The sequence below is a fragment of the Phasianus colchicus genome, chromosome Z (assembly GCF_987193195.1).
Source record: "Phasianus colchicus chromosome Z, bPhaCol1.hap1.1, whole genome shotgun sequence".
Classification (NCBI taxonomy): Eukaryota; Metazoa; Chordata; class Aves; order Galliformes; family Phasianidae; genus Phasianus; species Phasianus colchicus.
The window spans coordinates 36,634,982-36,656,374 of NC_143476.1; the positions used below are offsets into that span (position 1 = coordinate 36,634,982).

The 21,393-nt window shown below is 40.7% G+C and overlaps 1 protein-coding gene across 3 annotated transcripts in view; it reads left to right on the forward strand.

The window, feature by feature from the left end:
- The window catches only part of ECPAS (Ecm29 proteasome adaptor and scaffold), a 57,182-nt gene extending 36,158 nt beyond the window's left edge, over positions 1 to 21,024 (forward strand). For all 3 annotated transcript variants that reach the window (XM_031608345.2, XM_031608344.2, XM_090132366.1), the window contains exons 25-49: positions 280 to 425; positions 1,386 to 1,440; positions 2,164 to 2,278; positions 3,210 to 3,275; positions 3,390 to 3,507; positions 5,206 to 5,373; positions 6,238 to 6,317; positions 7,070 to 7,175; positions 8,159 to 8,206; positions 9,197 to 9,318; positions 10,538 to 10,688; positions 11,588 to 11,653; positions 13,418 to 13,507; positions 13,612 to 13,678; positions 14,433 to 14,524; positions 14,614 to 14,680; positions 14,907 to 15,098; positions 16,007 to 16,215; positions 16,760 to 16,803; positions 17,348 to 17,540; positions 18,136 to 18,280; positions 18,674 to 18,779; positions 18,927 to 19,015; positions 19,609 to 19,680; positions 20,038 to 21,024. In XM_031608345.2, the coding sequence (XP_031464205.2) occupies positions 280 to 425; positions 1,386 to 1,440; positions 2,164 to 2,278; positions 3,210 to 3,275; positions 3,390 to 3,507; positions 5,206 to 5,373; positions 6,238 to 6,317; positions 7,070 to 7,175; positions 8,159 to 8,206; positions 9,197 to 9,318; positions 10,538 to 10,688; positions 11,588 to 11,653; positions 13,418 to 13,507; positions 13,612 to 13,678; positions 14,433 to 14,524; positions 14,614 to 14,680; positions 14,907 to 15,098; positions 16,007 to 16,215; positions 16,760 to 16,803; positions 17,348 to 17,540; positions 18,136 to 18,280; positions 18,674 to 18,779; positions 18,927 to 19,015; positions 19,609 to 19,680; positions 20,038 to 20,177 (2,747 nt within the window). In that variant the 3' untranslated portion in view covers positions 20,178 to 21,024. The remainder of the gene's footprint in view (positions 1 to 279; positions 426 to 1,385; positions 1,441 to 2,163; positions 2,279 to 3,209; positions 3,276 to 3,389; positions 3,508 to 5,205; positions 5,374 to 6,237; positions 6,318 to 7,069; positions 7,176 to 8,158; positions 8,207 to 9,196; positions 9,319 to 10,537; positions 10,689 to 11,587; positions 11,654 to 13,417; positions 13,508 to 13,611; positions 13,679 to 14,432; positions 14,525 to 14,613; positions 14,681 to 14,906; positions 15,099 to 16,006; positions 16,216 to 16,759; positions 16,804 to 17,347; positions 17,541 to 18,135; positions 18,281 to 18,673; positions 18,780 to 18,926; positions 19,016 to 19,608; positions 19,681 to 20,037) is intronic.
- The last annotated feature ends 369 nt before the right edge of the window (positions 21,025 to 21,393 follow it).

The following is a 21,393-nucleotide window of genomic DNA, read 5'->3' on the forward strand; positions in this document are numbered from 1 at the left end:
TGTGCACAGTATGAGTGTTTCTGTGCTCATATTCTTCTGGGCACGAGCACTATCATTGTATGGTTAGGAGAGCTCTTTTCAGAGTTTCTTTTAAGAGAAACAGTTTCCCAGAAGCTACGCTGTCCATCTTTTTTGAATAAGCAGAGGATAAGGCCTCACCTCCTTACTCACTTGTGAGTAGTTTTTGCTGCTATGTGTTGTATGGAAATTAAAAAAAAAAATGCATATCTGACTCTGAAAATTCCCTCCTTCCTCTCTACCTTTCTTTCTTTCATTTAGATCTGAAGGTAAATGATTTGGTTCCCTGGGTCCTAGACCTAATTTTGAACAAGCACATTATCAGCCCCAACCCACATGTTAGGCAAGCAGCTTGCATCTGGCTTCTGTCAATGGTGAAGAAGCTGAGTACGCACAAAGCAATTAAGGTAAGGAATATGTCCTTTTCTTGACACTGGCTCCTTATCCCTGTTTTTGCTGCTTGCTTCCTTTCTGTCCATTTCTTTTCTCTTTAATTCTATTTCACTTCCATTGCCTTTTTATCCCCAGGGCTGCTGCAGTCCTTACTGAGGTCCTTTTGAGTCATGACTTATCTTTTCGTAGTGTGGGAACATCATGTCTGTCAGACGAACAAAGCTGTTTAGCGTCTTTCCAAACATCTGACTTGCACTCAAGTCAGAGTATGCGCAGTGTAAATCCGTTTTATAAGTGCCAGTACATCTTTCCTTAGGAAGAAGAGATGAGTATCAGTATAGTTATTAGGATTTCTTTTTGGAAAATACTAAAAGGCAAATTTAAGAGGGGAAGAAAGTGAAGAGGTAGGTGTAATTTCATGAACTTGTTCCACAGAATTCGTCACAACTTTGTTACTGAGCAGAAGTTACGTTTCATGTACTTGATATTTTTGGTTGTGGCTTGAAAAATCTTGCACTTAGTGCTTGACTGTGATGAGAATCGCAAGGTGTGGAGGTTGCTATACAAGGAGGCACTTGAAACATTCCCAACTGAAAAAAGAAAAAAAGCATTCTCGACCAAAACATCCTTTCCCTCCATAGAGTTAGTATGATATTACACTGGTCTAACAGCAGAAGTAGCAGAATCCTCTAGTTTGATGTCCCTTGCCTAGAGGATGCCTCATTTATGCTACATTACTGATATGTATTAAACAAGGAGAAGAAATTATGTGGTTTTCTAATAACACAGTAACTATAAAAAGGTGCTGGGCAAATAACGTACGTTCTGTGAATGAAGGCCGGGCAACTGCTTACCAGTCTTTGTGTCATAGTTGTAGCTCAAATAGACAACACTATTCATATGGTTACCTCTGTCTATTTGTTAGAAACTATCTTGAGATCATACAAATAATAACCTTCTTTCTTATCTTTCAGTCTCACCTCAAGGATATTCAAAGTGCATTCGTTTCAATTCTGTCAGATAGTGATGGTAAGTACTACCACAACAGTTTTGTCTTTTAGTGAGGCCTTAAAGTTAAAGGGAATTTACAACAAACAGAAAGTCACCTTTACCTTCTCTGTCAGTGTGCATTAAAACATGTCTGTAAAAAAAAAAAAAAAAAAAAAACCCTCAAAAAAAAAACCAAAAAAACCACAAACATTTACCATTTCCATTACTTCAGAAATTTTCTTTCCTACATCTTGTAGAAATGAGAGTATAAATATACTTCTGCATTCTCTTCTGCAGGCTGTAATAACAGAAACTGTTCAATCTGCTGCTTGCTCTGGGCAGAAATATCACAGAGTTCTATATGGACAGTAACTCTAAGCTATCTTTAAACAAAAAATGTTTGACTTTTATGTCTAGTGATGGCAACTAGTGGAAAGGATGGCATCCAGTGCACTAACCAGAGCTCACCAAAGTTAAAGAGGAGACTATTTGCCTTCAGGGGCCTGTAGTATGTCTGAATAACAGCAGCTCTTTGAATGCTCTCAGCTATTTCAAAGCCACCTATGACAGTGTTAATATGAAGATGTCACTTAATTTATGGAGCAATTGCCAGACTAGATCTGCTCTGAAATGCAGAACTGTGGACTGCAACACACAGCTTTTGTTTCTTATGATTTTTTTCTGTTGGATCTTTGTAATTTAAATTTGTTTATTACTACTCATTTGCTTATCTTTAATTTCACTCTGTGAAATCTCTTGCAGAGCTTAGTCAGGATGTTGCTTCAAAAGGTCTTGGGCTGATATATGAACTAGGAAGTGAACAGGATCAGCAAGAGCTAGTCACCACGCTTGTTGATACCCTTATGACTGGGAAAAGGTATGGTGTGCCTTAAAAAGTAAGCTACATGTCTGATGGGAACAAAAATGTGCCTCTTTTGTATGAGGGAGATGCCTTGTGCCTGGGGGAAACCACTATCCACAAACTGCCAGGAAGTCAAACTGAGATATTTCTTAATTCAGCCTGGGTTTATTGTGAGTGAAGCTATTCCAGTTTTGTTCTGTTCTGAATTTAACAAAGCTACTAAATAATGATTCAGTCCTGATTCAAGCAGTTTAAATCAGTTTGGGTTTGGTTTCCTCCTTGCTACACTGTGAATTGCAAAGGACAGTGAGCTCCTGCAGTGATTCTGAACATTATCAGTGTTGTAGAAACAGAATCTTTCTTGTGCCTGAAGCATACGCTTTGCTGAGGAGAATTTTAATAGCGTGTTTATTTTAACACAAAAAAATTGTGGTGTTGTAAAGCTACTGGCTGTTAATCATGTTGAATCTGTGTTGGAAGTACTCTTATCAGCCTTCTTTCTAACTTGGTGACAAAAACCTAATCTGCAAGTGTGGGGGATTCAGTGGTGGTGAACAGGAGAAGATCAGATGTGTGGAAATGTTTTGTTGTTTTTTCATTCTGAAGCAGGTGTGCTTTCCACTGATGTAGCTTGCATCTGGTCTGCTTCTGACTACACAGCAAAGCCCTAGCTTTCTGCCATGGCTCGTTAACTTTACACATGACATAGGCTGATGAGATTTCTTGCAGTGTGGCTTTGCACTTCTGTATATTGTTTTCTTTCCTTTGGTTGGTTGATTTTTAATTATTTTTTTAATATTTATTTGTTGATTTATTTGTGGGTCTGGAACTGAGAGAATAGGAAGTTACTGAATAATAGGGAAAAACAAATTCACTTGCTCAGTAGTGAGCAGTACATTCGAGGTTAGAGTTTGATATAGCTAATACTGGACCTCTTTTCCGATAGAGCCAAACATGAGATGACTGGAGAAACTGTGGTGTTTCAGGGTGGCTTGAGCAAAACCCCAGATGGGTAAGTTAAGGTGGTCAATAAGCACACAGTATACTGTTAACTATTATGGTATTTCTTCTGCTATAAGTAATGATTTCCCTAAAAATAACTGGATTTCTTTTCTGCTTTTCGAAGTCAAGGTCTTTCTACCTACAAGGAGCTTTGTTCACTCGCTAGTGATCTCAATCAGCCTGATCTGGTGTATAAATTTATGAATCTGGCCAACCATCATGCCATGTGGAATTCTCGAAAGGTAATTTCCTTCTTTCGTATCACTTCTATTCCTTCTATGAGCACGAGAAATAGTGACTGCATTTCTCTCACAGCAGTTTTATGATCCATAGATAACTGCATGTGAAGGCCACGTGTTGGTGCTTTGGTGTCTTGTTCAACGCAAATTAAGAGGCATGAGAAACAAAGTTCTTATAACGTAATGTTGTTATCACAGGTTTTATCATCCTGTATTCCAGTATGAACTAGCTATGATCCTTTCTTTTTTTGCATTTTGAGCTTTCAGAAGCAAGATCTTGATGTGTTTGGACAGCATGATAATATTTTCAGAACTGGGTGGGTTTTCACATGCTAAAGGAAATGAGCTTTATTACGTAAGAAAGCAGAACAAAAATTGTTCAGCAGCTGGTTACTAGAAACTCAGTTGAAAATACATTGTTTAACCAATGTTGCCAAAATAATTTCATTTTTTAACTTAACAAAAATAAAGCCTTAATATTTTAGAACTACTGGGACTCCTAGCAAAGTCAGAAGACTACTGGAGCCATTTCTTGGGGTAGGGCAAGACAGTAGCATAATAAATTAAGTACATTTTTTAAAAACTTCTAGCTTGGCAACTGTCTTTTTCACTGGTTTTTCCTACTTTTCCACTGTTCAGTCCCTGGGAGTATGCAGAGCACCTTTGATGCTCTTTTATGTGGAAAATACCAAGTAGGCCACATCTTCTGTATTTCACCTTTCATGCTCTTTTGCGCTCCTTACCTGAGGTTTTGAGCCTCTGAGAAATGCTACTTAGTGCAAAAATCAAGCACCAGCATTAGCTTCCATCCACTGTTTGGCAAGTCAGCACATCTTTCAAGACTTCCCTCTCTCAACACTGGGGCACCTCTACTGGAGTGAAGTGGAGCAAGCTTTGCTAGATGGTTCCTTGCACCATCATAGCAGTAGTCCTGTCTGTGAGTTTGTCTTGTCTGGGTCACAGTCTAGAAAGTACTTTCTATCCTGTGAAGTGGTTCTATAACTGAGGTTTTAAGTGGCAGCTTTTGACATATCAGGTCAGAAAATGTAGAGGAAGTCACGAGTGCAGTCACAGAGGCTGCCACTGCACTGCCTTTGAGTAGCTTTTTTTCAAGCTGTCTTAAATTTCGTGACACTTTATGGATGAGCATCAGTTCCACTGTGTCGTAATTGACAGTAGTGCTCTGTTGGGAAAAAAAAAGAATGCTTTAGTTTGAAATGAATAAGGCCATGTGCAAATCACTAATCCCCAAAAATGTAAGTTTCATGTTAAGATAGTGTTGGTTAATTTTTCAGTTCATAAGTTATTCTAGATCTTCTGAATGCAACAGAGTTGAAGGGAAGCAGTGGCCTTCCTTCAGGAAGAGCTTATTTTGGAAAAAAGCAGTCAAATCCTTGCAGCTGTAATCTTCCACCAGAACTTTGCTGTAGAGTGTCAAATGTTATCTTGAAATAAAAGTTGGAGGGTGTGGTGGGAAGGGCTGAAGTAGAAGTATCTTTTCATCTCCTAATGGTGACTGTCTGCTTGATATATTTCTGATACTGTAGCATTGGCAAGAGCTTGTGCTGGTACTGCTCTTGTTCTTCTTCTCTTGTTGTCTAGACTGTCAGTCAGCTTTGCCACTGTCTGTGGTGTGCCCAGGAGTGATAACTGAGTGGTGAGTAAATGGTTTCACCAAATGTTCTTCTGTCATCATTTCAGGGAGCAGCTTTTGGTTTCAATGTGATAGCTGCCAAGGCTGGAGAGCAGCTAGCTCCATTTTTGCCCCAGCTTCTTCCTCGGCTTTACCGTTACCAGTTTGACCCCAACCTGGGCATTCGGCAAGCAATGACCAGTATTTGGAATGCCTTGGTCACTGACAAATCAATGGTGAGTGTGCTGTAAACAACAGTGGTGGGTTCCTGCTAACCTGGGAGTGTTTCAAAGATCCTTATGGGAAAGCTGTATCTTAAGAAATGAAGGAAGTGTGTAGAAAGGGAGTAGACATTGTCCTAAAGAAAGATACGGTTGAACCTAACTAAGGATGAGGTGAGGAATGCACAAATGCTTCCTCTCCTTTGTGAAAGGATACCACAGACTTTGTGTGGCCAGTGTTAAAGTTGACTTTATACTGAATGTGGGGTCTTTCCTCACTGTGATATTGCTATGATATTGCATATGAGAAGTTCTTGAGAAGTCATAGTTGAGGATGCATCCCTTAGAGCAAGAACATCTAAATGTGGTTCCTCAGTTTTAGAGTGGGAAGAAACCTGTGGGAAGAGATTATTCCATCAATTTGGGGTTAACTCCTCCCAGGCATGTTTCAGGCATAAGTGACTTCTTAAGATGCCCTTAGTCTGGATCTTAAAGAACTGGAGCTAGGTTTGCAAATCTTTTCTCATGGCATGTCTAATCTCAGTGTGAAGTCATTGACTGATCCTTGCGCAGAGTACAACTGCTTCTGCTGTAATGCATGTTTTGTGCTGCATCTAAACAGTCCTGTTGAAAAGGACTGACAAACTTTTATTTTTCATTGTGGTCTCTGTTACAGCTCTAAGCCCTGAAGCAGTGCAAAGAAGGGCACTTCTAAAGCAAAGTCAAAATGAACTTGCACAGAGCCAGCTCTGGCAAGCGTTGGATCATCTGCTGTGACTGAAGTCATATAATACTGTCCATTAGGATCTTTCTTCAGAGTGCATGACAGATGCATGTTCTAGGCTTGTCTCAAGTATATTCTTTTCTTTTTAATTATAGGTTGATAAGTATATGAAGGAAATTCTCGACGATTTGATCAGTAACCTAACCAGCAATCTGTGGAGAATCAGGGAATCCAGGTATTGCTGGAGAAGTGACGGAGTTTTCTTTGAATTTTTCTTTACAATAAACCTGCTAACCTAAAGAAGTCTGTGTGGGAGGAGGGCATATCCTTATATCAGGATAGATCTTGGTCTTGTAGTTCACACTTGAAGAGTGATAAAATCTTAAAGCAATTTGCTTCTTTGAACCTGAAAATTTTTACTGCATGCAATTTGACAGAATGCTAAACAATATTCCACAAAGGAGGAACTTTCTGCATACGAAGTTTTTGGTTATCTGCAGGCCTGAAGTATTGCTTAACATTAGAAAATATTGGTAGTCTGTCTATATACATACTTGACAGCAGCATGCTGCTTGGAAGAACATTTTTGATAAATGTTTTTTATTTGTATCAGTCTATGGTTACACTGTTTTGAAAACTTCCATTTTATTTCAGTTCTAGACTTCAGACTGTTGTGAATTTTTTTTTATCCTGTACTTGGAGGGAAAAAAAAAATTGAAACAATATCCTAACTGGAATGTTTTCAACAGCAATTTTTACCACAGTGGCCTTTTTTTACTGCTGTCACCTGTTTCACATTTCACCTGTCTAGCTGGATGTTTGTCTCTTCTGCTGAAGGAGACATTCTTATAACAGATTTAGGGTTTGGGGAAAATAAGAAATGTAAAACAGTTCTCTTTTTTTAAATCATTTACTTGTTTTTACACATGTGTATATACCTGTATCAAAGAAATACCGTGTGATGGAAATGAAATTCTTTGTTTGCAGCTGTCTTGCACTGAATGACCTACTAAGAGGAAGGCCTTTGGATGACATCATAGACAAGCTTCCAGAAATCTGGGAAGTTCTGTTTAGAGTGCAAGATGACATTAAGGTAATGGAACTGTAATTTGAACTGGAATCTTCTATTGAAAGTAGTGAATCAAACTTTGAGGTATTTAGAAGAGTTTCTTTGAGAAATTGAGTTGAAGCTAATGGTAGTTATGCGTTAAAGAGACTAAAGGTTCACTGCCCTTTGCAGTTAAAATTTCCGTGCTCTCTAATGAATTATGTATGTTTTTCTTCATGTTTTTAAGTGTTAGCTTTCATTCCTGGTGCTACTCTTGAAGGTTCAGCGGTTTTTCCTGGATATGAAAGCATTCTCAAGTATATTCTCAAGTATAGAAACTTTTTTTTTTTTTGTCTGCTTGTGTGCTTAAATGCCTTGCAGATAGGAAGTCAGAATCCTCGGGTCCTCCCGTGCTAGAGCCTGTGTTTTCTGTGCATCCAGATTTTCCAGTTAAAGCAGGGCTGGATTGTTTCCCAAACTGTGCTGTGAACAAGGAAATTGCCCTTATACTAGTAAATTCACTGTGTTCAGAAATGTTCTGGGGCACTCAAACCAACTGGCACAGAATGTTCTGCCATATTGCTGATGAAAAATACTAGCCTTCAAAACAAATCAGCTACCTGCGTGCTGCCTTTTGGAATGGGTCCATGAGGCACCAATTCCTAAATTTTACTTGGAAAACAAACTTTGAGAAATTCCATTTTTGACAGGCCAGAATTATTCTGAGAACATCCAAAGAAGTTACCAATGCCAGTAATTGTGTTTCAGTACGCAGGAATTTTGCTCAATACTTGGTAATTCATTGGTGCAGGTAAAGTGAGAGTCTGACTGGTAGTGCTGTCATGTGCCACCAGGTCAGGCTGATTTGACTGTTTACTTGCTGCTATGAAATTTCTTTGAAAGTTTCTAAGTGTCAGCCATGAATACATTCTTAAAAGAACTATTGTTATACTTATCAGTGAGTATGCATCATTATATAGAAGCTGTAAAACTAGTAAAAACGTTGTGTGTTTTTTTTTTTTTTTTAGGAGTCTGTGCGAAAAGCAGCAGAACTAGCCTTAAAAACTTTAAGCAAGGTAAAAATCTTATTTTGTCACTTGTACACAGGTGCATGTATGCTCTGGATGTCTATGGGAATCGTCCCTTTAATCTCTCAAAGAATGGACTTTTACAACAGGCTGTCATCTTGGAGAACTGTCTAGTATAAGACAGAGTGATAAACAGAACAGTATCTTAAAAGGCAATTGTAATAAGCTTGGCCACATACTCCAACTTACTTTTCCTGACGTTGGTGGAGTTATGGTGTTGGAGGCTAATGCAGTGCTAAGTTCAATACAGCCACAGGAGGGAGATAATGAACTGGTAGTTCTTTCTCCTAATCTTTTTCCCGCTTGGTGAGGTCTAAAAACATTCTGTAACTGCAGCAAGATGTAGCTGACCAAGTCCAGTAAAACCTGGTATGAAACAAAATAGTCCAGTCTGAACTTTACTGTTTGATGCAATTGCTGACAAAATATGTTGGGGATAGTCCGCATATGACTTATGTTCTGTTTGATATTCTTTTAAGAGGTCAAATCAGTGGAGATGGTAACAGATCATAAGAACTGTGTTTGAAATCATAACTTTTGTGATGTATGCAGCATGCAGTTTCAATGGCAAAAGTGGTGATCTGGTCCAAACACACTGCTGTTACAATTGCAGAGTCTTCTCTAATATGGGATTTGCAGCCCGATCTTGTGGAACAGTTGAGTCTGAGTGGCTGAGAAGGGCTGTCCCTGAGCTGAGAGATCATGTAGTGCATCTCCCTTCAGGTGCAGATCAGCACCTCTTAGATGTGGCTTTAAACTTGCCTTTTCTGGAAGCTGACTGTAGCTGAAGCATCTTTAAGAACATGGTTTAGGGTCTGAGTTCTTTCTGGAGAGAAGAAGAAACGTGGCAGAGCTTGGGTTTCACTGTAAACAGTTTGTGAGTTGCATTTGGCCTCTGTTTGACTCAAAAGGTGCTTTGATTAAATCCAAGCAGGAAATTTGTACACATTTGTGATAGCAATTCTCATCTGTCTCCAGGTTTGTGTGAAAATGTGTGATCCCTCCAAAGGAGTTGCTGGTCAGAAGACAGTAGCTGTATTGCTCCCTTGTCTCCTAGATAAAGGAATAGTCAGCACAGTTGCTGAAGTCCGGTCTCTCAGGTTAGTTTTGCAGCCTACAAACTTGCTGGGTTGAGGGTATGTATGATTTAGGCACAGTAGGAGTGGGTTGATGGTCGGGCTAGATGATCTTAGTAATCTTTCCCAGCCTTGATGATTCTATGATTCATGCCAAACATACCCAGCTTATTCACCTCACTTGTGGAACATTCTTTGTGTTTAAAGTCACAAATTTCTGCCCAAAACAGCCTTCATATTGAACCCACTGAATTCTAACAGGGAGTTGAATTCGTATTTTGGAAGCATCTTATTTAAGCAAATGGAGACAACAATATTAATAAGTTATACACTGACCTTGAAATATCTCACCTTTCTGCAGATGTGCAGATTCATTGCTTAGGAGAGAGTTCTTTTGTCCAGGTACAAGTGGCAAACTGATCTTCAAGGGTTTTTCTGCTCAAGATTATTCGGAAATGGCATCTCATCTACTTGTAAACAAACAAAAAATCCCATGATAGTTCCTGGAAAAGACAGGTCTTATTTAATGTCTAGATATGAGTAATGACAGCACATATTGCAGAGGCAACTGCATTTGTTCACATTGTTCAGATATGTGCTATGCATTTTAATGGTTTGATGTCCCTTGATATGTAGGGAATTATCATGCTTGTCACTTTGGAACCTTGTTTATTTCTTCATTTACGTCAGACCTGGAGCATTTCTGGTCTCCCGAGAAACAATTTTCTTTTATTGATCATGATTACCTAGGAAGGTTAGAAAGCTCTAAATAAACAGTGAATTTTTCTTTCATCCTTTTTAAGGTTTGAAAGTACTGTCAAAATGCCGCCTGAGAGATCTAAAGATGTCAGGCTGACATACGGGATCCGTACAGAAGGATCTGAACACATTGTAATTGTGCTTTTCTTAGGAAGAAGCAATTGATTTCTCTTGACTGACTTTTCTAAGAACCTTTTTTGAAACATGTTATTTGTTCCTACAATTGTCTGTAGTACTCCTTGCCCTTTTTGATACCTTGACTAATCTACGCAATCTCCATGCAGAGCATAGAATGGCTTAGAGGTTCAGGCCTAAGATCTGCTACCACCTAATCAGAACAATGTATAGATGCAGGTATGTTGGCATACCTGTGATCTGAACTGGTCATTAATTAGCCATTTTTTGGTACTGTATTGAAGTATACCAGAGATTTTTTTCAACCAAAACTGTTTCTGTGTTGATTTTCCTTTGCCTCTTTTTCTAGCATTAACACTCTTGTGAAGATCAGTAAAAGTGCTGGATCTATGCTGAAACCTCATGCACCAAAACTTATCCCAGCCTTGCTGGAGGCCTTGAGTGCACTGGAACCTCAGGTCCTCAATTACTTAAGCCTCTGTGCAACAGATCAGGAGAAAGTAAGTGCAAATATTAATGGGAATTATCAACAGAGCAGAAATAGCAAAGATATACATTTCATTTGTTCTGTTTCTGACCAGAAAGTAGCAGATTTGAGAGATAGAGGTGAAGTAAAATGGCTAAAAGGTTACTAAAAGAATTTAATCATTGGAATCTGGATGGACAGGTTTGGGTTGTTTTGTTGGTTTTGTGGTTTTGTTTGTTTGTTTTGGGTGGGACAAGGAAGTGTTAGGATTTTTTTTAGTTCCTAGATTTCCATGTATTTCAGAAAGTGAAGAACAACCTTGGTAAGAAGCAATCAAACATTACTTCAGCACCGTGTACAACTGTGAAACAGGCAAAGAGTCTAATAATGCAACTGTATTGTCAGACTTTGCTACTCCTTTTCCTAGGGGTTTAATTGCATGATGACTTCTTGTAACGTAAATTAGAAGGCATGCTGTAGCACTACAGGCTGGAGCTGGGTGTTTCAGTAGCATCCTTTTAATCTATCTCAAAGAACCATATTAATCAGTCACAGCCTTTTGGGGAAGTAACTGGAACCCTACTGTTCAGGAGCAAATTCAGCTACTTTTATTGTGGGAAGAAGAAGGGAGCAAATTTTGCTCTACTGTCAATTATAACGTAGTGAACAATAGGACAGAGTAAGTATTTTCTGTTTTTTTCCCCATTTTTGTCTGTCCATCATATCAGAATTATATAGTGTACCTCCTGTACTCCAGCTACAACATCCAGCTGTCTCTGGAAGAGAAAGCATTCACAGTTTATAGAAGTAATCATTTTTTGCCTGGATATATCTGAAATGGATTTTTGGCTTGAATTTAAGAGACAGTGAGTTACACCTAATGTTGGCCTTTCAGGTTGAATTAACATTTTCTTGTTCTTTTCTTTTCTTTAGACTGCAATGGATAGTGCCAGACTTAGTGCTGTCAAGTCATCTCCCATGATGGAAACCATTAACTTGGTAATTGTTTGATTCAAAAAGTTTCCAGTTTAAGATATGTGATGGAAGAAGACTGGAAATGGAAGTAGGAGCATTTATGGAATTTCTCTTCAGGCTTTGTTTTATTATCTCCTTGTGTGGATGTCTGTTCATCTTTTTCACATTTGTCTTATCCTATAGTCTCAGCTTGCGCTTCCCCCTCAGCTGTAAATGGCTGTGGTTCCACTCAGAATCAGAGAGAATGTTTTTCCACCTGAGAACCTACCTTCTTTGAAGAGGATTTCTTACAAATGCTTTTACTTGGATGCGAGCTCAGCTGATTCTGCATTTTGCTTTTTGCCATTTCTTTTCATCTCTGGCCTACGGTTCAATAAAAAAGCTGCACACCTAGCCTCAGACGATAGTTATTGTTCTTCAGACATAAATGCTGACTAGTCCTTGCCTTGTGTTGCCTTAGATAAGCTCACTTGGACATTGGCTGTGCTTTAGATGGTGGGGATGTTTAAAAAAAATGCCATTGTCAATGAAAGTACTGTCTGTAGCTGGTGTTTGTTACTATAGTTTGCTGCTGGAGGAGTTCCTGATGCTGAGGCACTGTGCTGTAGGGTTTGGTAGGTCTTTCTGGTTTCCAGGTAGCAACCTATCTGTTTCTGAAGAAAAGAACTCCCTGTTTTCTGCTTGGACACTTCATGCAGCCTGAGACATGAGAGCAGGCAAGGGTGTGAGCACTGAGCAAGCTTTGGAGAAGTGCAACCTACAGAGCTATTCTCTTCACTTGTGGAAAAATAACAACAGCAAGTTCTCCTGCATGTAGCAGCATTTGGAATTGTTGGACCTCTGTGCCAGAGGGAGCTGCATTTTGGTGTCAGGTGGTGTGCTTTCTATAAATAGTGTGTGAAGTGGTTAGGGATGAAAGGTTCCATATAAAAGTGTACTCATGGATGCCCTGCAGGCTGGAACAGCTGCTGCTGTCTCTCTTCCTGGCTATACCTCTGCTCCTTCAGGACAGTTGTGATGTTCTTGTCAGTGTTTGAGATTTGTTAGTGAAAGGATGGGATAGTACATCTTCCCTGGAGTACCATAAAAATGTTCTGGTTTGTGAGCAACCTTCTATATTCCTGTATGTTCTGGGGCAGACTGGAAGATGGTGAACTGTATCCTTGTAAATGATGTAGTGGGTTATTCCTTTCTCCCTTCACCATACTGGACAGTAGGGGAAATTGTTAGGATACCTGACTCAAAAGCTCAGAGAAGGTTAGCTCCAGTCAATGCATGATCTTTGAATTTGCTAGGAGGTGCATCTCCCCTCTGCAGACAGCACTGCACAGTACTGGTAACATGAGACTTGTTTGCTCACAAGCATCATGTGTACAAGTGATTAGAAGTTATACCAATCATATCTCTCAAACTTTTGTGGCTCTTTCCACCTGTTTGCCTTCTCCTGTATAAAAGCTTGACTATTGCCATTTCATTGTCTAGTCAGGCCATGTTACTGCTTCAGGCTTTCAGGCAATCAAGACAAATGTTTGGTTTTGTCCTAAGATAGGCACCCCTTTGCACCTCTTCTTTTCAGTCCTTAAGGAATTCTTCCTTGTGTAATACTTTCAGCTTTTGAAAAAGCCTGAGTGCAGGAATATATTGATTCCAGTAACCAGTAATTTCAGCAGGGTCACCTCTCCACAGGCCTGGGACAATACAATCTCTGTGTGGTACAGGATGCTTTCTTCAGATCAGCTGAAGTCTGTCACATTCATTATTTTATTTTTTTCTCTTCCCTTTTTCTAGAGCTTGCAGTACTTGGATGTTTCTGTTCTGGGTGAGCTGGTTCCTCGACTGTGTGAACTAATAAAAAGTGGAGTAGGCCTGGGCACAAAGGTACACCTGGGATTTTAATAGACATGTACTTCAGCAAATATAAACAGAGATAATCGGCTGCTAATATAGTTTCATATCTTTTGTTTTCTCCTGCAATCTTCCAGGGAGGCTGTGCCAGTGTAATTGTCTCACTAACCACACAGTGTCCCCAGGACCTAACACCTTATTCAGGTAGGGTTTGTTTCTAGTTTCAAGTTTTAAGCGTTTTTGGTTGCTGCTTTGTAGGTAGCTTTGCTTCCCTATTCACCTTTGATATTTTTTTTTTATCACAAGAATGATCCATTTTTTGTACTTTCCTCAGAGTTGTTTGAAGTTGTCATGTGTGAGATAGGGATACTAGATTAAACCAATGGGATGTTGGATTCATCTCCAACCTGGAAGAGGCTGAGAGGAAAAGATGAAAGAGTTCCCCAGTACCCAGGAGGAGCAGATGGAAATTTGTCTCTCGACCTTTTTGCAGCGTAGTAACAATGTTTGTGTTAGTGTAGTGCTGTAAGTAAGCACTTGTTTTTTTTTTTTGAGCTACAGGAGAACCATAAAGGACTTAGGTCCTGTGGATCTTAATTTTCTGTTTACATTGAGAATTTGTTGTGATTTAGCAATACAATGGACTCCTTTTTGCTGCAAAGTAGAAAAAGAACTCAATAGTTGATAAGCTGGGGTGCTCATGTTGGAGAAGCATTATCAGTCAATATTTGCAGGCCAACGGTGGCAAAAAATCAGCATTGGCTGAACTTTGTTGCCACCAAGAGCTGCATTACGCTGTGCACTTGAGTAAACATGGAAGAAATGCATGTATAACCCAGCAAACATGTGAAGAGTGAGAATGTGTAAATGCGTATAATCTAATGAAACACAGGCAGTTCTAATTCTTGTCACAGCAATAAAAACTTGATACATCTGACAAAGTGAACTCTTCCAACAGGCAAACTTATGAGTGCTTTACTTGCTGGTCTGACTGATCGCAACAGTGTGATACAGAAGTCTTTTGCTTTTGCCATGGGGCATCTAGTCCGGGTGAGTAGGGGTTTGAGATAGTCTTAGGCTTTTTACTTGTTATTGTTTTGTTCTTTCCAACTGTTTGAGTGGTCTCTTTTCTGTTACAGACTTCTCGGGACAGTAGCACGGAGAAGTTACTGCACAAGCTCAGCAGCTGGTACATGGAAAAGGAAGGTTTGTTTTTTCTTGGATATTCAGTTACAGAATATATAGAAAAAAGTTCTTGATGCTGACAGAAGTTGGTAAAGAAACATTTCTATATTGTGATGTTTGCCTTCACTACTTGAATAATTTCCATGCATTGTGATCTACATTCCTCTCTTTACTGAGAGGCTGACCAAGCTGTCAAACTAAAAAAAACTTGCCTCCCAGTTGTAACACACTTATTTTGCTCTTTCAGAGCCAGTGTACAGGACAGGCTGTGCTTTAACTGTACATGCTGTGGGGCGCTACAGTCCGGATGTAGTGAAGAACCATGCCAAACAGGTGTTGCCATTGGCTTTTCTTGGCATGCATGAAGTTCTTGATGAAGAAAAAGGAGAAAAAGATGATTCTACTCTGTGGGCGGAAGTTTGGCAGGAAAATGTACCTGGTAAGTTGCATTAGGAGAGGCAAAAGCTTTCTAGTGGATTTGGGACGTGAAATAATATGCTTTTTGGAAATCCGTTTTGGTTATAGGAAATTCTTAAGTTTCCCACATCTCTTACCATATTTTTGTTTCCTACTGTCCTGAAGATGTTCTATAAGAACTTGGGCAGGTTCACTTCTCTGTGGCTATTTGAAATAATTGGTATTGTCAATAGCTGATGATGCACAGAGACAATCAGGAGAACCATTTTATGATCATGAGGCTCTTAATGCTGCTGTAATGCAGCCCTTATGTTATAGGTAACTGAACACCTTTGGAACTTTCCATGATGGTCTTTAGGATTGCTGCACACTCTGAATTTGAGGGAATTTCAGCCTTCTTCTGGCACTAGAGATCTTGTCTGGTCCTCTGGTGATGTCGGTGGTTTTACTTCAGTGAATGTAACTACAGAATCACAAGGGCTGTTTGCTGTGCTTTCTAGAGGAAGATATGGATGCATGGTGAAATTGGTTTTGTTCATTCCTTCTCTGGCTTGATTTCAGATCTAGTCAGTAAAAGAAAGGGCTGAAGGTTTTTCCAGTTACCTTTCTTTGAAGGTGAAATGAACTGACACAGTGCACAGTGTCTGCCACATGGATGGCTTTTTATCTAGGTACAAAAGTCTAAAGCTTTTGTTTGCAAGAAGGTTTATTGAGAAGATGGAACCAGTCTTCAATAAACCTGGGAAGAATTCTTTGCTGCACTGCCTGAAGTATGAATTACTAGTATACTGTTTCTGTAAAACAAAACAAGAAAAAACGTACAGGAATCTTTAATTGCCTACTCCCCTATTTTTTTTTTTCTTTTTTTTAAGTAAGATGAGGTTATTTGTTCATTTTTTGACAAAATTATGGTTTTATTTTGTTATGCAGGTACTCAGGGTGGCATCAGGCTGTATATGCAGGAGCTGATAGCCATTACACAGAAGGCTTTGCAGTCCCAGTCCTGGAAGATGAAAGCTCAGGGAGCAGCTGCCATGGCATCAATTGCCAAACAGACCGGCTCCCTTGTACCTCCACATCTGGGGATAGTGCTGACTGCGTTGCTGCAGGGCCTGCCAGGGAGAACATGGATTGGGAAGGTAAAAAGGAACTGTCACTTTGCAAGTGTTAATCCAGCACTTGGTCTTGAAGCAGGAAGTTCAGTGTTCTTTGTTACAGAGGACAACATACAGGAAATCAGGTTTAGAGAGTCTAGTGTTTGCCCTGCACTTAGTGCAGAATCCAGCGCTTACTAATTCTCGTGGGGTTGGTGATTTGCCCAGCACTCCCGTTTATCAGTATCTCTGCAACATCTCTCAGCCGTGGTGGGAGATTCAGCAGCTCCTCCCAGTTTAGCGTTTGCAACTTTAGAGTTCTGCTGCACCATATTTTAGTTTTAAATGGGACTAGCTTATGCTCACAGGTGCAGAAAGGCCCATTTACACTGCTGTTCAGAGCAAAGCCTCTGTGGCCTCTGCAGCAGCATAGGAGAAATGTAAGGTGCAAGACGTTGCTTCTTTAGGCTGGAGTCACAGATGTGTGTCCCCAGTACCTCTGGCAAAGTGCAAAGGATGTTCTTGCACAGCAGGACTGCACTGTTTGGCTGTGAAGTGTTTCTCAGTGACATCTGTTTTTTCACTGCAGGAGGAGCTGTTAAAGGCTATCACCAGTGTTGTCTCTGCCTGCAAGTGAGTATCTTGAAAAAAGTGGTACTCTGGGGATCTGGGATGTCAAAAAGGTGGTTTCCACATAGGGTTGCGGTGCATGGAAGACTGCGTCTCCCTGCTCTTCTGCAAGTTCTGAACAGCATCGACATGTGGGGAGTTTCCACTCCTGTTTGTATGTGGTCACTGCTGAGGGCTGAGAGGCACAAACAGTGCTTCACAAGGAGCTAACAGTTGATTTAGGACAACGAGGAGGATGTTGAAAGGCCAGAATTGTTAAAAAGAAAAAAGAGACTAAGGGGAAGGATTAGCACCTTAAAGGGGAAAAGAGAGAAAGAGGAAGAAGAAGGGGGAAAAAAAGTGCATTGAAAATATGTATGGAAAAGCAGGGAGGAAATTCAGGCAGGACAGACAGGGTAACAGTGAAGAAGAATGTGGGAATGTAGTTCTAGTTACTGTTGGTAGGCAGCCCAATGCCTTAATGTGGGAATTGCTTGTGATCTCTGGAAAAAGTTGTGTTTGGGGCTAATAAGAGTCTAATGCATCTCTGTGTGTATTGGTGTTACAGTACAGAGCTGCAGAAGTCGGTGCCTGGCCAGCCCAGTGTCAGTGATGTTGTCCAGGCTGTACTGAAAGAGTGTCGGAAAGAGAACCTGAAGTACAAGATGGTGGCACTAAGCTGCATGGCTGCAGTGCTGCAGGCAACAAAGGAAGACCGGTTCCAGGAGCTGGCAGATATCATCTTCCCCATGATAAAGAAGGTGATGGTTCAACTTCTTGGATTTTCTCTCTTTCAAAACAACAAAGTAGCAAACGGTCAGGCTGATGAGGTTAAAGGCATGCCAGATTTCTACGAAAGCAGTACGAGGAGGACACCGCGCTCAGCTAGATCCTTGTTAGGGCTAACTACCAAACTGTTTGTGAGCCTAGGAAGGTTGCAGCTGTGCTCCCAAAATTCTAAATTAGCCCAGTAATCCCTTAGGCAGAATCTGTCCTGTGGTGTCCAGCATTGTATCAGTACTGCATTAAAAAGTTAATTTCCTGGCTCTACAGGCAGCAGGCCACTCCTGGGAAGCTGTATAATGTGCTTCCCTTGAGCTTTTGCAGTGCTTTACAGCTCTGTGATTCAGACTCTCAGCACCAGGAGTTGTTTGGGTATAGGGCCATGAAGGCTTTCCATGCACTTCTGCAGATTGCCAGCAGTTCTGGAGCAGCTGGTAGCCAAGGAGGCCTTACGGGGATTCTGGCTGGGTGTAGGGACTGGCTGCACTGGCTGTAAGGGAAGATTGGTTGAACTGAAGTGCGTGGTCAGCCTGCCCTTGTTCCCTATCTGTCATGTATTCCTCACCTCTGCAGAACTCTGTTGAGAATGTGAGTGCAAGTTTACCAAAGCTTGACGAAGAAGATGAGGATGCAAGAGAGAGGGAGGTGCAGATGGAGTCCCTGCTCTGTGCCTTCGAGACCCTGGGCAAAGCCTGGCCAAGGAGCCCGGAGACGCAGCGTGAGTCATCTGACAGTGAGCTCTGAAATCCCTCCCCTTCAAAGGAGGAGGGGGTGGAGAGAGGGACTTTGAAATTTGGTGCAGGGAAGCTTTTGAGAAGATTTGTGGATATGTTGGGAAAAAAAAACAGGGTGCTTTTGTTAGTGGGGCAGAAAGAGGCTGCTTTTCTTCCAGTGTTTCTTAGTGAGTGTGGTGCCCTGCCTTGGTGGGTGCAGGTTTCTGGAACCATTTGTTGCAGTGTTGACTTGATCCTATGCTACAAATCTTGGGTGATGTAACTTGAGTACAGGATAAGGAATATGTAGGAGACAGGGCAGGAGGTGATGCCTTCTGCCTTTCCCTGTTGTGACCAGTTGTTGTGAACAGTAACATAATTCCTTGATTTTTCTGTAGGTTGCTATCGCCAGGAGTTTTGCAAGTTAATGTGTGACCATCTGAAACTGAGCACATGGAAAGTGCAGCTTGGAGTGCTGCAAGCTATGAACGCCTACTTTCAGAGGTAATTCTCATTTCTGCCATTCGCTTCAGTTACATTTCTTTACTGCTTCAAACTGTTACATTATGAAAGACATGCAGTGATTCTCAGAGGAAGGTAGAGCAGATCTCTTTCCTAGTGATACAGAGTGACTGCTTCTGCATTTGACAGGTTGGTGCTGTTTGAGGAGGAGCATGCAGACCCTGGAGCATTAACAGAAATACTGTTGGAAACCTGTTCATCTATCACCCATTCTTTAGGTAAGTGGATTTTGCACAGCTTAAGGTTGATAATGAATTGCATGTTAATATATTTCTCCTTTGGTCGCTGGCTAGCAGAGAAAATGCAGAATAAGTATAGGCTGCCAGAGATAGCACCTCATCCTGCCTTGCTCTGCGGTAGCTGCTAAAAATGGTGTAGTACAAGATGCTGTTCTCAGGGAAGTTAATTCCTCTTGTGCTTGTGTACCATCACTAAATACTGTTAAAATCCGGGTGATTTATAGCCCTTAAAATTTAGCAAAGAAAAGGTCTGTGATGCACAGAGGTTGTTTATCATCAAATTGCAGATATTTGAACCTTGCTGCCGTTCAACATGTTCAAGGAGCAGTAGACCTGTGTTACTGGGAGGATGATACACAGGGCTTAGGGGACCTGTTAGCCTCTCTTTGGTCACTTTCTGCAATTGAGAGGTGTCTGACAGGGTAGCGCTGCAGTCTGGCAGTGTGAATGAGCTAATGCTATGAGCAGTCTTCAGACTGTGGTGGTGACTGCTCTGTGTACAGGTGGTGTTCCTTTGGCTGTGAGTTCAGTTGTTTTTGTCTTGTTGTTGTTTCTGTTTTTAAATCCCTTAGAAAACAAAAGCTACACATCCGTCAGAACAGAAGCTTTGTCTGTGATACAGCTACTGCTCACCAGACTGCAAGGTGAGACTCTGTTCTTGCCGTGTGGGAGAATTGCTGTTGGGTAAAGAAAAGCATGTGGCCATGTGACCTGGAAGAGGAGAGAGAGAATTATCTTCTGTTCTGGGAGATTTAGGGATGTATTAGGACTTAGATTTTTTCCCAGTCAGCTGTTTGTTGACTGGAAAAACTTGAAGACAGTTTGAAGCAATTGTGGATAAAGTTGTATCTAAAGTAGACTGTTCAGGCTGGACCAAGCATGGTCACTGTGAGTGACATGTAAGTGAGTGCTCCTTCAGCCTGTGTGGGGATGGGGACTGTTTGTTGGTGTGGACTCTTGACATGCCAGTATTCTTATCATGTCGTTCTCTTTCTACACAGAGTCTAAACAGTGGGAAAGTCTGAAACCAGAAAGCAGAGAGCACCTTATCCACTCTTTATCTACAATGGCATCAGACAGCAGATCTGAGCTACGGGAAAAGGCATTTGTATTGAAGAAAACGCTTGAAAATCTAAACTAAATTGTAAAAACATCAACTACGAAGTGCCATGTAAAACAAAAAAAAAAAGTGCAGTGGTCTGAAAACCAAGTGGGAAAATGAAGATTCTGTAGCATGCATCATTCCTGGCCAAAATAAAAAATGCCTTAAGTTCTGTTCCCCATTAATGTTACTTTTACTCTTTTGAGCTTATTATTAGTTAGTATTTTGTCAGTAAATACCTCTTGATGATCTGCCCTAGAATGTTTCTAAGTGTGCATAAACATAAAAAAAAATGTTGAGGGCAAGATGCTTTTATTTCCCTTTCAGTCAGCAAAAGAATGTTACTCAGATCCCCATTGTCCTTCAAAGCAATTACTGAAAAACCACCAGCACAGGAAGTGAAAAGCTTCACTTATGTCATGTGTGGAGATCTGTTACCTGGTGTTGTTGAGACTCTACAGTAGGGCTAGTGTTCATTACCTGTAAAGAATGAAACGCTGCCTCTGAAGTCTGCGTTAAACTCCTGTGGCTTCCAGGGGCAGCATTTCATCCAGCACCCACCTCTGCTTCTCATATTTGCTCCTCCCTTGCAGCCTCTTGTCCATGAGCTATGAAAGGCAGAGTACTGTTAGCTTCTCTCCTTCTTCTCTGACCTCAGAATGGATTGACCGAGGCTTTGCCTTCCCCATCTGTAACCTCGGCCTCCCAAACTTTAAATGAGAACTTTCTTTCTCAAAGGATGCACAAGAGAGCACTTTACTGAGCTGTGTGGGACAAAATTGGGCCTCTTTGGTGCCCAGGTAGAACACTGCTCTTCTCAAAATTGTTTTGCATGGACACTCCTCAGCTGCAGGAAAAAAAAAAAAAAAAAAAAAAGGGAAAACAATCTTTTCTAGATATGTTTTTGAAGAGTGTTCGAAGTTTGCAATGATATTTTTAAATAGTGGTAATATTTTTTCCCCTTCATGTTCGTAACTCTGTTCTTGCTTTGGAAACCTGTACTGATTTAGAATTGTCAGTATTTGTAAGGAACTGAGTTGTATGTTGTTTCTCAGCAGCCCAAGTGATGCTGGTTTCTAGCGAATACTTTTTAATTTGCACTTAAGAAGAAAGATTATATCTGCATTAACGTGGAGTAAAGTTGCTATTTGATGATGTGGCCGTGCTGCCTGTCCCTTGTTGCCCTCCTCAGATGAAAGACAAACCTGACCACTACAGCAACAGACTTTTCATAGCATAAAGTTAGCGCTGCACC